The sequence below is a fragment of the Bombus affinis genome, chromosome 11 (assembly GCF_024516045.1).
Source record: "Bombus affinis isolate iyBomAffi1 chromosome 11, iyBomAffi1.2, whole genome shotgun sequence".
In the NCBI taxonomy this organism is placed as follows: domain Eukaryota; kingdom Metazoa; phylum Arthropoda; class Insecta; order Hymenoptera; family Apidae; genus Bombus; species Bombus affinis.
In genome coordinates this window covers 5,598,477-5,614,910 of record NC_066354.1, presented here as the reverse complement: position 1 = coordinate 5,614,910, position 16,434 = coordinate 5,598,477, and the positions used below count along the sequence as shown (strand labels likewise).

Genomic DNA, 16,434 nt, shown 5'->3' with positions numbered 1-16,434 from the left:
AGCTTGCATCAGCGTTAAAAGCTAATGGACCAACGTCCTTTGAAGGGAGAGGCTGGTAGACAGCGGCCGTTTAGCCGATGCTCCCCAGAGACATTCTTGCAGAGAGGGTGTGCACTGGGCCGTTCGTAAAAAGATTACCTCGGCGATGAGTAGCACGCCGGTAACAATTAACGTTCGACACGACAAGAGACGATGTAAGCGAGAGAAAGAAACGTACATACCGCTGATGAAGGAAAAGAGATTGGAAGGGAACTAATCGATATATAGAGGAAATCGGAGAAGGCGCTTAAAGAGGACTTTGTTGGAAATTCGACCTTGTTCAACGAGTCGGGGAATTAACTTCCTTTCCAATGAAGTCTACAGGAATTTCCATCCCCTTGCCGTCGTTTCCTCTATGATTTTCTCTTTCTATTTATCCCAGCTTTCATCATGCCCTTTTTCCCTAATACCCACGGAGAAAGGATCTATGAAAAGCCGTGAAACGTGTTAGGTACCGGACCTAGAAACCGACTGAATTTGCTTTTTCACATGGAAATTAGGAACAGCGAAGCATTTCGGTCGCGTAATAAAAATCTTCGTGTAACATACGAGCAGCTGATGGAATTTTTATGTCTGTAGAGCTCTCTCGGGTAACTGCGATTCTTCGTCTTCCTTTTCCCTTTTTTCTTGGAAAAACGATTAAAAGAATTTGGTGAAATTGCAGGTCGGCGATGCATCAAAAGCTTAAGGGACGTGCCGCGTGTCAGTGTACGGAATTCTTCTTCGCGGCGCGCGGCGCCGGAACCAGAAAATGATTACGCGCCCGGAAGAAAATTGAATTCACCGCGATGGAAGCTCAGCTAAATGAAAAGCTTCTGAAATAACAACGAACGAGTATAATTTCTTGGAGGGCGAATCCCCGAGGAAACGAGACGCGCCTTTGGGGAAAAGGAACGCCAGCGGCGAAAACTCTCCGGCAGGAACAAATCGAGGAAGCGTGCTCGTTCGTGCGTTTGCTCGACTGGCAACGACTCCTCGAGCGAGGAAAGTATCACGGGATCACGCGATTCCGGCTTAACTTCCGGTTACTTTTTCACGATTTAACGTCGTCGAATAGGAGCGCGAATATACGACGCTGTGAAAAGAGGAAGCTGGCGTAAAATCGAAGGAAGTTAAGCTACGTCAACGTATCTGCCCGGCAAATCGCAGATCAAAGATGAACGAAAACTTTTCCATCGGAGGCAGCATATCCTTGGGTATCACGAATGTCCTCTAGCTACGGAACCTGCCTTTACTGCAGGCAAACTTCCTAACACCGAGAATTGGAAAACTTAATCGCCAACTCGAACGAGTCTCCGAGATATCTGATCGCGAGACGCGTCTGTCTGTCTTCAATTATCGGTACACGTCCAGCATCCGGTTGTTCGCGTTCGTTTCAAATAGTCGAGATTTCGAATCGATAGTCCACCTAGAAAGTTTTTGGCTCGGATATTGCATAATCTTAGCCGTAAAACAAAATTACGTATAATTATTCTCTTCGCAATATTGTGATAAGTTGCCTTGACTCGGTGCACGATCCTCGATACTCCCTTCTTCTTTGGCTTAAATTGCACGGAACGTTATAAAAATATCATCGCTCGTGCTTTTAGAACCTTCGGACTTATTCAAAGAACTTGCGAATTCTTTCACGACACGGACACGGATTATGGTTTTGTTCCCTGGTTAAGCAAATACCGGAATGTGGTTCCATAATCTCTGGTCTTCTTATTGCAAAACACATATCAATTCTATCGAGAAAGTTTTGGATGTTTCATTTGTACGTAAAGCGTTACATTACCTTGACGTTATAGAGAAATTTAAGCTTAACGTGACCCATTTAAAAACTTACGATATGAACTATTGCGAGTTGAACATCGCATCGTTGTACAGTTATTTTAGCTGCTTCAATTGTATGGTATTTCATACCAAAAGTGTCAAAAATCATCTCGCTTACTTAAACGTCAATGTCTCGATGAATGTCTCGTTGTTTCTGTTTTTATCTTATTAGTTATTAATATATAGTAATCAAGTTCTATTGAAATACTCGGTTATTATTTGATAATTACGAATTAGCCGTAACTAGACTCAGTTATTAGGTTCTTTTTATACTACTAATAGACATTTCCCGTCAATATAATAAATGAATAAATAAATAACTAAATTAATAATTAACTTTGAGTTTGGATACTTTCATTTGTACGTGTACACAAAACTATTTTTAGGATTTGTGTTAGATTTAGATTAAATCTGAATTAAGCGACGAATAAGGAAATAATTACAATTTCTAAGGAATTTTATAGCACGCTACGATTAAAAGTAATTGAGAAAATTCCGGTCATAATATCAAAACACGCAATTGTATGTGTCAATCATAGTCGCATTGTCCACGAAATAAAAGCTCAGCTACAAGATCAATGAAATCGATGATACGTTTGTGTATCTGTATAACTACCGCGTCAGATTCTAAAGATACGCGATGAAGAAAAGATAGAAAATTATTCCGACTGCCGAAACTCGGAAAGGTCAAGGGTCGCGAAGAACGGAAGCGTATCCATATTCGCGTCATCGAATCAGAATGAAAAAGATTGGAAGGAAGAACCGGCTATAAGAAAGAGAACGTCGAACGGCGACTTGATTGGAACAGGTCTGCTGTTAAGATGAATCACCGCGCGTCGGTCAGAATGCTCTGTCCCTTGGAAAAAGTCGGAAAAAACGGAGAAAGACGAAGAGAATGTAGGGAAGAGAGAGCGTGAAACTGAAAGGATCTCAGTAATTTGCAAGGGAATAAGGAAGGGAGCGAGAGAAGAGAAATCGCTTCGAATCGAAAGAATTTCGGTGCTTGGCGTAAAAAAGGCGACGAGGGAGAAAAAGAATGGCAAAGGGGAATGAATGCATGTTTCGCTGGATGGACAGCAGGTCCTTTGGTGTTTGAAAGGCAAATGAGATTGGAAAAGCAATTAGTTAAATTCGAGAACGGGCACAAAGTGATAAAGAAACGCGAAAGGCAAGGGAATAGTTGAAAAAAGGCAGGCCGGTGAAAAATAGGACTTGAACGAGTTGCGAGTTTCGCTTTGCCGCGTCAAAAGTGTAGCTAATTCTATGAGCCGCGCGCGCGTGCAAGTAGCCGAGCCATGCAACTTTTCAGACTTTGAACGCGCAACTTCCGCCCTTGCGTGGAAATGCGCGTTTCGAACGAGGAAATTAATTATAACTTCTATTAATCGACGTTGGTGGAAGAAGAATTCTCTACGCTTGTACCATTAAAAAGGGTAATCTCGGGAATCGTTTATATAATCGCGATACGAAGCGAAATAAACGATGAAATAGAAAAGAAAGAGCGCGTGAAACGTATCTCGCGTCTTTCGTCCTCGTCGAAAGGACATTTTTCGACAACTTTTTCTCGCGGTATTCCCTCTTCGAATTACGATGATACGGTGATTACGTTGGATCGTAAATTCCTAGCTAACCGAAGCTCTCGAGCTCGTGAACCGGCCATGTTTATCCTACGTGCGTAAAAGCGTAATTGTGGAGGAAGATTCGAGGCGAGCGGTAGGGGAAAGTTTGATCAGTTTATGCGAGACGAGCCGTTTTCTCACGGTGTTTACGTCGGATGATGCAACGGTGTCCAACGAGCTGTGCGGTTTACTCCCCTCATGTACACACCCCATGTGTATTCCCCTAACGGAAAGCTCCGCGCGGTATGTCCGATAGAACGATCGCCGCGGGGTTTCAACCTCTTTCCTGTGTTTGAGCAAGGAATTTTCTTGACTCGCAGATTCCAACTTTACCCATAATTTACGAGAGACAGCGCTTCGTCCGCAGGTACTCCCTTGCTAAGATTTTAATCGTCGTTTATATTATTATTCGCTGTTGCGTACACATGACAGCCACATAACTATGTAATTACAGAGAATTCTTATTTGTTGATACACTATATATAGTGAGAAAATGAAGATCATAAGGATAACAGTTGTTAAAAGAAATGTTAAGAAAATATGAGTCAGAATTTCTTCCTTCAGATCAAATCTGCCCCCTAACACTCTCCAAGTCAAAGACGCGTGACGAGTGTTCCTCGGAGTGTCATTTAGAAAACGAAAATTTATTTCTCGATACAAAATGTCAGAATTTCAGATTTTCTCATAGATTTTACTCTATAATTCTACGTTACATTATATTCTACGTTATTTCCAACTTTTACTTATAATTTTAAGCGAAATGTGAAGAGTAAAAAATGAGAAGTACGCTGTGCACCTAAATTCCTTACAATTACTGTGAAACTCGAAAAGTTTTAATTCCAACCAATACGATGTTACCAGTGTTACATAGAGAGCATTCACAGGAGCATACGAAAAAAATATGAAATTCGAAATTCGTTAAAAACTGACGTTTCTCCTCTTTCTGCCGCGTACCCTTCACATAATGATCGTCGAGCGACAATCCAGCACAAAATTCAAAAACAGAATGTTGGCGTAAAGTTACGCGTTTGCAAAGTGAATTTAGTGGGTCACGAAAAAATACAAGTATGTTCATTGTTCTGTTAGGACAAAGGAATCGTGTACACACGAGGAAGGGTTCTAGCGTGGAACGCAAGAATAAAAGCCGTGGAGAGTCGCGAGTTAACGGATCGACGATCATGAAGAACGCGGAAGAAGGATTCCGCCGGGGATTTCGACAGCGCCGAGGAAAACATCGGTTTATCTCCGATAAAATTCAATCGACCTTTGTTCCTCCTCGACGACTGGCAGCCGGTGCGCGTCTCAAACGACACGATAAAATCGTAGCGAGTCGAAAGAACTTTTCTCGAACCGTTAACCCTTTGCCGCTCTATTTTGCTTTATTCGTATGCCGGCTCGATGCTCCAGTTCGATTTACGAGCTGAAGATGAATTGAGACGTCAACCGAGCCGACCGCCTCTTCCAATGGCCGACACGCGACTGACTTATACTACTTGACTTCCGCTAGTTCCCAATTTTTTCAATAGCACCGTGTACCTTTCGAGATTATCGGGAACTATGAATGTCTAGATAGAATCTGGAAAATATGGATAAAGAAAGGCAAAGTCTGGTTCGTGGAAAATTTATTGCCGGTGATAAACAATTAATAGATTATTAGTTACGTTAACGATTCCTTGGAGAATTTTAACAAAGGCAGGAGATTAATCGGAGATGATGAATAATCAATGGTTTATCCAGTATGTTAGTGACAAATAATAAATAAATACATGTAGAATGCTCATAGTATTATTTAAATGAATGTTACGTTTCAAATGACTCGTAACTCGCTGATTCCTTTAACGATTTTAGTCTCTGGTAAAAAATGATAGTTCTGACCAGGCATCGCGTCTGGTATTCTTGATTAAGCGATGGTCAACGTTATAATTAACAGAGTCACGGATTTTGTTCTTCTGGTCAACTTTTCCAATCTCTCAGAAATCGTAAAACGTCCGCGTAATCGTCATAAAAAATTCCGTATAACGTCCGCGGAGTTAACAACGAGGATACGTCGGGAAATGAAGCGATTAAAAGATGTCGATAAGATGGAAAAAAAGTAGGACGAACCGCTTTGTTCGACGGCTCGATCCCTTTACCAACGTTCCCTTCTGGTCTGTTCGCGTTTTTTCGACGAGAATTCGCAGGAAACGAAGCGTTCATCGACAAATGCTCTTCCACGATCTTTATCGGGGATCATTGCAGACGAAAACCGGGATTAACGATGGACAGGAGAGTTTTAACAACCGCGTTGCTCTCTTCTACAGCGGCAGCTTTCGTGTAATGTTTAAGAAACACGCCTCTCACTAGAGAGATAACGAATGATGGAAGATACTTAAGTCTGAGTTAAACGACGAGTTCAGGAAGAAGAAACGACCTCGAAACAATCGCCCAAGGCTGCCTTTGTTCCGGCTGCCTTGGCCAAATGTCAGATTCAAGGGTTCTCGAGAGAAACCTGGACGATTGAGCGAGACAAAGACGAACATTGCCAAGGACTACGCGACGTTGACACGCTCGGCCGTGAGGAGGTCGACAGATCGATATGTGGCTTGAGCCGTAAATACACGGCTCCTTACAAAACCGGGCCAAACGACAGTTTTCTTCGCGACGACTCTGACACGCTTCCGCCTCGGTTCTTTCAGCATTCCAACGAGAAAATTCCTTTGATGATTAAATGTGGGAACGTACCTCCTACTGCAGCGGACTTGTCCGTGTAATGTCACGGTCGAATCTCGTTAACGAGCCTTGCTCCGCTTCCTCCTCCTCCTCTTCTTCTTCTTCTACTTCTCCACAATTATTCTTGGACTCTGAGGATGTTCTACAGTAGCAGAGGTAGTTATTACCCTTTTAACACTGGTTGTTTCGTTCTGCTACGAGACCATTTAATTATTGCAATGTCTCTTCCTAATGTTTTAGATATCGTAGTATCGTGATTCTGAGGGAGCGTGGGGAAACAGTAACTAAGAACACGTTAGTGAGTAAGAATCGATTCGGACAATGCGAACTAGATTTCACGTAAAAAATTGACTGCGTGAAATCTTTAAATAAGCAACAGGTTAAAACAATTGGTACAAACATTATTACAAATATTATCACTGAAACTCTTTAATTTATTAATATATATAAATAAATATAAATATAAATACACATAATATAAATTTATGAATATATATATAATTTAATTAATATAAATATGCAACTCCTAAAGAGGAATTCTTACTTTGATGGCAGTGAATATATTAATTAAATAGTTATAAATTGTTGTCTCTAAGAAGACCACGAACGTACTTTACCATATTACTCCAGCGAAACTAGCCTGAAACTTTGAAACAGTGGCAAAGACTCGTAACTTGGAATCATAAACCTTGGCTATACTTTTAACGTTCATAATCGAGATCGTAGTATCGAAAGATTATGACGGAAGTAAACGATAAAGTTGCAAGTTACCTAGCTGCTCTAAGAAGGAGGAAACGCATCAAATTCGACTTGTCGCCAGTCGACGGCGATCGATAGAAAGAGACGGCGGAAAGTTCGTGTCTCGATCCATTACAAAAGGACGCGACGCTCCCGTCGAAGCTTTTAGGATTATCCAGAGGGTTGCGCAGACAAGCGAAGTCGTAGCGGTGCGGAGTGCCGGTACGGCAAATCCTTATTACGCCTTTGAGCCGACGAAAATGTTGTTGCACGATATTACAATGCCGCGCTTTCCTATAACTTCGGGTTATCTCACAGTTTAGTCGGGCTGCAACTTGACGAGCCAAAGAGGAACTTCCCTTGGCTCGTCGTTCCCAAGCGTCGAGCTACATCCCGCGGAAATGTATATTCGTTCCGTATGACGGAACGTCTCGTGAATGAGAAATCAACGTACATACACGATCCGATCTTGGTATTCTAGATCGGCGGTACAGTTGACCGGATTAATCATCAATCTCCGGTATAACCATAACCATAACGCGGATCGAAATTTTGGAATCTCGGATCACCGTGTATAGACGATTTTATGATTTTTTATGATTTTTTATCACTTTCGCGAATCTTAACTCTTGGAAGACCGAATTATTTAACTATCGATTGTAGAGACACGTTTCTTCGGATAACTGTGTAAAGAAGATACGAGACTCCAGACCAGTTTTATTCAAAATAAATATATTTAAAAATACTGGCCTTCTTAGTTAAAAACTGATGTTTCGAAGCTGAATCTAGCGTTAAGCGATCGATTCGTGGTAAATCAACATGAGCTTGTGCAGCTTCGGCCATTAATACCATAAACTACAATACTTTGCGTTGAAACATGAATTTAGCACTCCATACTCGCGTCATCTTTGACTACGACCTTACGTAAAATTGGCTAGTTACAAAATCTTACGATTCTTTGTTTGTCCATTAATGATACTGTCATATCTGCGAGAAAAAGAATTTCAGCGAGATACTGACTGAGATAAAACTGAACGAAGTCCGTGCTTTAACAGGCATGCGATCGGGCGAATCGACATTGCGTGGGAAGTGGCAATTTCAGGATTAGATTCGTCCGGCGATTAAAGCACGAGTACTGGCTCGTTTTCCTTTATAACCAAAGTGTAATCACGGAGAAAACAAAGGATAACGAAAGAAAAACGACACCAAAATACTCGAACAGAGCCAGCGCGAGCGAACGGGATAAGGTTCTGACTATATTGTCCTTTCTCGTCGACTTTCAGTATTTTTCTTGCCGATAAATCAAACGTTACGCGAAAAAAACGTCCATTCGAAAATACAATAGGAAGAGTGAGGAAATAAGAAGTAAGAAAATCGCGGTTGCAAGCCGCAAGAATCCATCTGTAGGTTAAACATTATCCGTGAACAGTCGACATCGTTCCTCTTCAAGGAGATACTTCTTACAGTTTCGAAGATGTTTCACGACGTTGTTCTGCTCTCTTGTGATGAACGAGACAATAGCGAGGATTGTCTGAGAAAGAAAACGTGGAAATGGCTGCTGGTGGATGTTACTTGATGATGCGCTATTATCGAAAATAATAATAATAATAATAATAATAGTTCGATATTGTCGAGGAAATTCCTATAGAAAGGAATCGGGAGATCTTATTAAACAGCTCTTGAGAACGCGATAGAAAAATGTTAATTAATTTAATGATCGATCGACGTGCCGGGCATCGCGTAACTAACAATAAGAGAGGGAAAATTCCCGACACAGGAATCGCTTAAATAAACGAACAAGATAGCCATAATAAACGAACAAGATAGTCATAATAAACGAGATGTTTCTATCTTCCGGTAAAGTGGCTGGTTTAAAATTATACAATTTTCATAGAAGCTTTCCCGAATATAACGCGATAGTGTATATAGTTGCGGTTGAAGCTCGAACAGGATGGGAAATCAGTCGATGGCAAGAGTATATGCGCGGATGGAAATTGTTACGAAAGGCGTATCGGATTCTCCTGCCGTTACCGCTCTCGCTATCGTTCTACGAAAATGTACAAGCCGCACGGGTATCTTGAAATGGATATTGCGGTTCCTCCAGCATAAACGCCTTGAATGCTTCGCAAATAAAGGACATAAAAAGTAACGAACCACAATACCGTCAATTAATTTCCGTTTTCTCTGGCATTAACGTTACCTATAGAAATCGCGTGTTATTATTCACATTGCAAATGCAGATATTCTATAAAACTAATCTCGAGAATGAACTTCCTGGCGTTAGAATGTGGTGACCATGGTTGAGGCTTTGGTTTTGTTGTAATCGTAATCTTATTAAAAATCCATTTGATAACGTATCAAATTACTTTTCGGATTTTTCCAACGTGTTTGCACTTTCCAATGGCAAACTTTTTTCAATAACCTTGCATCTTTTTACACGTACACGTTCTTTCTTGTACGCCGATGACACCTTTTATCCTTTTTATATGAGATAAACGAGTAACAAATAATATCATGTAATGTTTGTGAAAGGAGATTGAATTTATCCGATCGATTTCCATCAACTTGGATGTCATTCAAAGTTTCACTCGCCAAAGTAAGATTCCTTGGCATTGCGATCGGAAAGCAGACTTTGCCGAATAGAATGGAAGCTCTATATTCCCGTTGCAATTAAGGAACCAACGACCTTTCTAAGTCTCTGGATCATATCGGCGAATTAGGTGGTTATCGCGAACCTGCGTTCCCTCGGGTTACTTTGGAAAATAATTACTCCGGCTTAAGTTCTTCGTAGACGATGAGAACGATCATTCCTTTTCTCCACGAATCGAATCTTTATCGAGTATTTTCGATCGATCATCTGACAATGAGTTAATTATCCGGAACAGTAATACCAAGATCGAAAACGAACCAAGAAAAAGCTAATCGAATTTTTTCGCTTATCAGTCCGGCCGAAAGAGAAATGCATAGCGACGCGCTTCAATGCGCTACTTTGCAAATCTAATTTCATTTGCCGGTTTACTTCTTCGGGGGACAGTTTCCCCGGTATCCATGGGATAGAAGCGACGCTTGGGATTTTCGCTCGAGACAGAAACCCCTCGGCTAAGAGATTAAAACCGGGCTTCACCGCGAATCCTCGCCGTCTTAAGACGGTTCGATATCCGAAGGCCGGTGTAAAATCCGCACACCAATTACGCCGAATCGAATTCCAAGCTGTCTCTTCTTTCAACAACTCGAAACTAGGCGAAAAACGTTATTAACGTGCATCCAGTCGGGAACAGATGGAACGCTTGCCAAGGTTTTTTATACCTTGGGATAAATCAGCTGCTCGGTTGCTTTTCAAAAGGGAGGGGCTTTTTAAGAGTTAGCGAGAGAAAAAAATCATCTATCAGATATCAGGGTAGTTTTTCAAATATTTTTGCTCGACGTTCGATACATCTGGATTATAGGAATAGAAGTATTTTCCATATTTTCTTCTTTCTTTTTTCTTTTGACTCTGATGGATTTCCATGCTGGTCGCGTGGCTGAAATTACGAGACGTGTAAACGCGATAAATTCGCATCAACGAGCCGGAGAAATAAGAGTGAATCAAGAGAACTCATTCAGTTATTCTTGGCGGGCTTCGTCGATAAATTTACCCCGTTCGGACGTTTAATCCTCCGAGCCCGATAATTCACGGGGAAACAGTTTCCGAGCTATGAGCTTCCAATTTTCTTGAAACTTCCCGACCAACGATCCTGCACTTTAAAATTCTATCCTCCAGACACCGACGCGTAACGCCTTTGTCGAAACTCGTTTCTCTTTTCACCCTTCCGTGAGCTATCCGAAAGTTATAGCTGCCCTTATTGTCGAATCTATACAACGTACTGTAATAAAACACGTTGTTTAGTATGGCAGCTTGGAATCACAGCGTTCCTATCGAATATTGATGGAAGAACCCAAAGGGAATACGCGATATCGAAAAATGCTAGAGGAAAACACGGTAAAAATATCCTTAGGTGAGGCTATAAACAAAAAAAAAAGAGAACTTCAATTTCTACGGGCCGATTTGGCACCGGGATAGAAAAGGCAAAGCAAGCCACAAACGGTAAACCGAAAGGTGAACAGAGCACGAACGTGTTTCGAACATAACAGATCGTTCGATCGCGTCCAGAAAGCCGAGCCCTGGGTCCGATATCCGTTGAAAACTTCTCATCGTTCGCGTTTACAAAACCGCAGTTACTAGATTTCACATCGACCCGGCAATTGCGTAAAGAACAAAAAAAAAAAAGAAAAAACATTTCGACGTTTCGATGTTTCAACGTTTCGCTCGGCTCGCTCGAAACGAAGCACAAAACCGATTACACGTGCGTATCGAATGTCGTGAAAAATACGTTTTCAGGGCTTTATGAAAATCGATCGTTGGACCAAAACCGATCCGGAAACGAAAAAATAGCCGAATGTGTATTTCAATTTGTGGATTTAAAAGATAAATTTTTCTCTTAACGTGTTTATTCATTGAAGAGAGACGAGTCAACGATTATAGGAGAAACGAAAGCACTAACGGAAAAAAAGACAAAGATGACCGGAGATGAATAGGAGTAAACGAGAAGGGAGCAAAATACGGAAAAATGGTTTTCGATCCGACGCGTTCGTAAATATTTGCAGGACCGTCGAGAGCCAGCGTGGATGCAACTGAACCAATACTGTCGTCGAACGGGTTGGGTCGAGGCTTTCTCGATGATCGATTTGTTTCAAGGAACATGAACGAGGAGGGAGGATCAGGAGATTCGATGACGTAATTTTTGAACGTCGAAACCGATTAACTGCTATCAGCACTAGCGAAATCGTGCGATGATGCAACGATCCGGTAATCCGATTAACAGCGATCAATTGCACGAAGTGCATTTTATTATCCAATTGCACTGCTTCGTAGCTGAATTAACGTTCTCCCATTATGAGTAACATTTTTGCAGACAAAAATTTTGGTTCCGTTTTCGAATCGTTCTCTTCAAAGTACCGGTTTTAATCAACGAAAGTACCGAACTAGTTCAAAACTGGTACGTTTACTTTGATGTTACTGCAAGTTTATTCAAGTATGGCCAAAAACGGATACAAACGGGAAAAGTATCACCATTGGACAGCATTAGCCGGAACGAAACGAAGCAGATTTCAAACGCTCGAAACAGGTCGGTATATTACGAGCTCGAGTGATAGAAAGCAATACCTGATACGCCTAGACTGGCTTAATACGAATCTTAATTAATATCGGAAACGATCTGCTGCGAAGCCGTAGGGGAAATTCGCGGTAGCTACGGATTCGTGCGGCAACCAATGGCGCGCATCTTACAGCAACATTGCTCACACGCAATCGTCATTTACATGAGTTACCGAAGTAATTAAATTCCACGGAAATCTCGTCGTGTTCTCTGTGTCGATGCTAAGTTTCAGATCCGAAGGAAGTACGTACTATGCCATGAAATGCAGGGATAACCAAACATCCGACCAAACTCCATTTTCTAATGCCCGCCGTGACACCTTCTTAAATGCGATCTTCTCTGGCTGTTATAGACGAAATCCATCCTCGATTTCACACTTCTATCGCCGTTATATTTAGGATACAAATACGAACTTATATTTACACCGTTCTTTTGTACGATTACCGTACTTGGATATTTTCTGTATTTTTTTGCGGTATGATACGAACCTTATGTATTTTTGAAATTTTCCATACATTTCAAATGCTCATGGATTCGTTGGAAAGTTGGAAAATTTGGAAATCACCAGAAATATTCGCGAAATGTAAGACTAGATATATCGAGTCGCAAACTATCTTGTAACTATCTTAGAATTTCGATAAAGATCCTAAGTGCAAGTAAACTCGGAAATCTACATAAAAGTTCCAAGTGTAAAACTTGAGAGTGACCATCAAATAAGCTTTATAGCTCACTCGATCAATCAATTGCAAAACTTCTCGCTTCAGTCCCTAACTATTTCAAGTTTGCAGCAAGCTGAAAGATCTAGAAAGTTGCTCATCTACGAGAAAACTCGGGTTCGCTCATCGTCTGGAAGATTATCGCGTTAACGTTGACGGTCTCGGGTGATGAACAATGAAAAAACGTTCCAAAGAAGCGGAGGATCGTTTTCCTTCACGGTTCGTTGTTCGCCGAAGCGAGATCAAACATTCAACAAGTAAACGGTTCGATCGATCGATCTCAGCTTCCGCTGCAGGATTTCGTGGCCCCGAACTCTCGCAGCGTTCTAAGTCAAACACCCAGACGAAGTTCGTTTAAGACGGATACGTCAAGATTAATTATGAGCAGTTTGGCAAATATAAAGATTTCGAGCTGATCAGAAGTAGAGGCAGAAGTTGCGACGAAACTCGTCGAATTTGCTATGAAACTCGGCCGAAACTTCTTGTCCTCGGTAAAACTAGTATAACTCTGTAATCCGGCGAAAGCTTCGTTTTGCGATATTTACCGATGCAACTTGCGCCAAGAGCTGAGTAAATCGCTGCGATGCGAATTTAATTGACCGAATTCACTAATCCCGTCCACGAGTCCGCTTCGTTGGAAGATTTATGCGAAACGGGACAACGTCTTCCTTATTCCCTCTCGAAACACTTTAATCCCCCGTTCGAATGGACGCGACGGAACGTATAGCGTGAAAGAATGTCGAGAGCGTAGCTAGCCAGGGTAAAGGGGTAAGAAAAATGTAAATTTATTCCTCCTCGTCGCGGAGGACAAGCAAGAAGCATTTTCGGGTCGCGAGACTATATGTATAGAAAATCCTAGCTTCGAAAGAGGGCTCTGCTACTTTGCAACGTTAACGAAGAGCGCTCCGTGTCCCGTAACTTAAGAGACTGATAATGAGGCCTGTTGTTCACGAAAGTCTGGCGACGTCTAAGTACCTGCTGAAAATACACTCGCCGAATGCACCCTTTTTCCCACCCCCCCCCCTATCCATTCTATGGGGAACGTGGAAAGCTTTCTTCGAAATCTTCTTTCATTGTTACGCGCCAATCCCCTATCCACTCTTTTATTCGAATAAAAAAGGAAACCGCCTTCAAACTTTCAATCTTTAAGTACGTAGATTATGACCAAGTTTATTATCCTATAAGGAAAGCACAGAATGCTGTAAAAGTATTTAATTAAATATCTTGAATATTAATCTGATCGAGTTGCAACTCTATTATTCCATCGTTCAATGACGAAAGCATACTGTTCCAGGAGTAAGGCTCGAGATAAGCAAATCTATATTTTAGAAATAGATCGCATTTATTGAATTTCCCAAGATCCCAAAGATGCTCCCTGGTTTCCTCGGACGAAAGAAACGAAAATTAAAAGAGGATAGAACGAAGGCAGAATTATTCTACAAGTTCCAAACCATATGTCAATCATCCTTTCCATTTTCAAATATATACGTATGGATAACATCGGAGATCTAATTAAGCAAATAAATATTTAGTCATTTAATCAGACTCGTTGAATTTCCAAATTCATGTGTCCAGAAGTGGTTTCCAAGTTGCTAAAACAAGAGGAACGAAGCTAAAAGAGGGAATTGGAACGAAGACGAAAGTGGTTTCCAGAGCCCCGAGACGTGTCAACTGCGAGACCCGGCTCGATAATTATCTGGAACGAGTAAGGGTTGAACAGCGTCGGTTCGTTAAATCCAGCGTGTACGCAAGAGTGGAGGAGGGTCGAGGGTGCACGTGCAACGCGGCGTTACCACCGGGGTTGTAGCCAAGTTGCGAGAGGAGAGGACTCGGTCTGGCCTACCTCCGTTCGCCTCCTCTTTGTCGAGCAAATTACGTCCCGAGCAGGCCCGGCCTCACCTCGCTTCGCCTCTCGCTGTTTACACAGAGGGCACGAGTCGACAATGAAAGAAACCGAGCGGAAAGGGGTGTACATACATTACGAGTTAAGGGGTCAAGTTGGAGTACCGTTTTCGGCAAGCAAATGTGTGCTTCTACGGCGGATCAACTCGAAAAATGCAACCGCTTGAATGAATAATCGAGAGTTTATCAGATCGATTAGGGAAAAACTGAATGGTTAGTGCGACAATGGAGAACGAGAAAATGATTTTCAGAGGAAAATATTGTATCCGGTGTTTCGATCTAAGAACGTAAGTTTTTGGGGGAATCACTGGTCGAAGGACGAGCGAGTGTAGACAGTACGCTTTCACTGAGCTTCGAAAATGTAACGATTTATTGAAAGGTATTGAGAATTTATTATGCAGATTTCGAAGAAACGAAATTATTGGTACAATAACAGAAAACGCGAACGATTTCCGGGGGAAAATATTTTGTAGTATCAATCTAAAAATGTAAATTTTTCGCGAATCCCTCGAGCACAATTTAATATTTCACGCTTGTAAAATTTATTGCGCACGTAACTTTACAATGAAGGTATTGCTACGAATATATCTGTCAGAGGTGAAATTACTTCATATATTCGTTTTTCGTGCGATGATTAATTTCGGAGTACTGGATACTTTATTTCATAGTACGTTAATTCGCACGTTATTACATGTAATCGTGTGGCAGATATTCTGCTCTGTTTAATATCTTTTCATATTTGATTTTACAATGTCTTTCGTGGATATATTAATTCACTATTTTAATCGGGATTCTTTCGTCACCCGTTATATATATGTATATATGTTGCACCACACGAGGTCTCTCCTTCAAGACTCGGTTATACTTCTCTGTGTCCTATTCACTTGGCAAATAAACACGTGGCTAGCCCAGTTAAATACAATCAGTACTGTAAATAACCTAGCAACTATAGCGACATAATTATGCGGTGAAGAGTTAACGTGAACAAAATGTTACTCGAGCACGTTACAGCGTATACACCGAATAACATTGAAAAGAATTTGTTCCAGCCAGCATAAATCGTTGTTCATGCGAATTACGTTCGCACTATGGGAGCAATAATTTGTGGCTGTGCCATTAAAATCCACGTCGATAGGCTGAAAACGAGAGCACAGCGTTTTCAAGTACGACAGGATTTCTATCGACGTGTCTAACAAGTTCTCTAAACGAAAAAAAACAAAACGTGCTCTCTACTTGTTGTTGCGACCGAAACATCGGAAAACCATTCGACACTGTGTACAACTAACGTCAAAGATGTTGCTTTATCAACAGCCTTCGTTCGAAGAATCAAACGAAAACGTCCACACGACCTCCTCAGGATTCTAAAGCTGAAAGACTGAACGACGAACATTGCTAAGGGTGAAAAAATAGCACGTGAGAATATAACTTACCAGAGGCGAAAACGAGGGCGATCAGCAAGCAAACGATCGAAATGGAGAAGGCACCACGTCGATCCATGCTTCTTTGGTACAAAATGCAGCACGTTGGAACTCGATCACTTCATCGCCACTCCGAAGAAAACTGTCCGAAACAAGGAGATATACACGCGCACACGTGAACAGAATACGAGAATATCACGAGCAGTGCGCGATAACGAAGGGAAAAGCTCACGCGAACGTAGAAGCGTGATGGTCGAGCGCTTACTGACAGGCGACAGGTCTC

General features: G+C 41.6%; 1 protein-coding gene across 4 annotated transcripts in view; it reads right to left on the bottom strand.

Annotated features, from left to right (window-relative positions):
- The window catches only part of LOC126921712 (uncharacterized), a 167,594-nt gene extending 151,160 nt beyond the window's left edge, over window positions 1–16,434 (bottom strand). For all 4 annotated transcript variants that reach the window (XM_050733483.1, XM_050733484.1, XM_050733485.1 and 1 more), the window contains exon 1: window positions 16,164–16,434. In XM_050733483.1, the coding sequence (XP_050589440.1) occupies window positions 16,164–16,230 (67 nt within the window). In that variant the 5' untranslated portion in view covers window positions 16,231–16,434. The remainder of the gene's footprint in view (window positions 1–16,163) is intronic.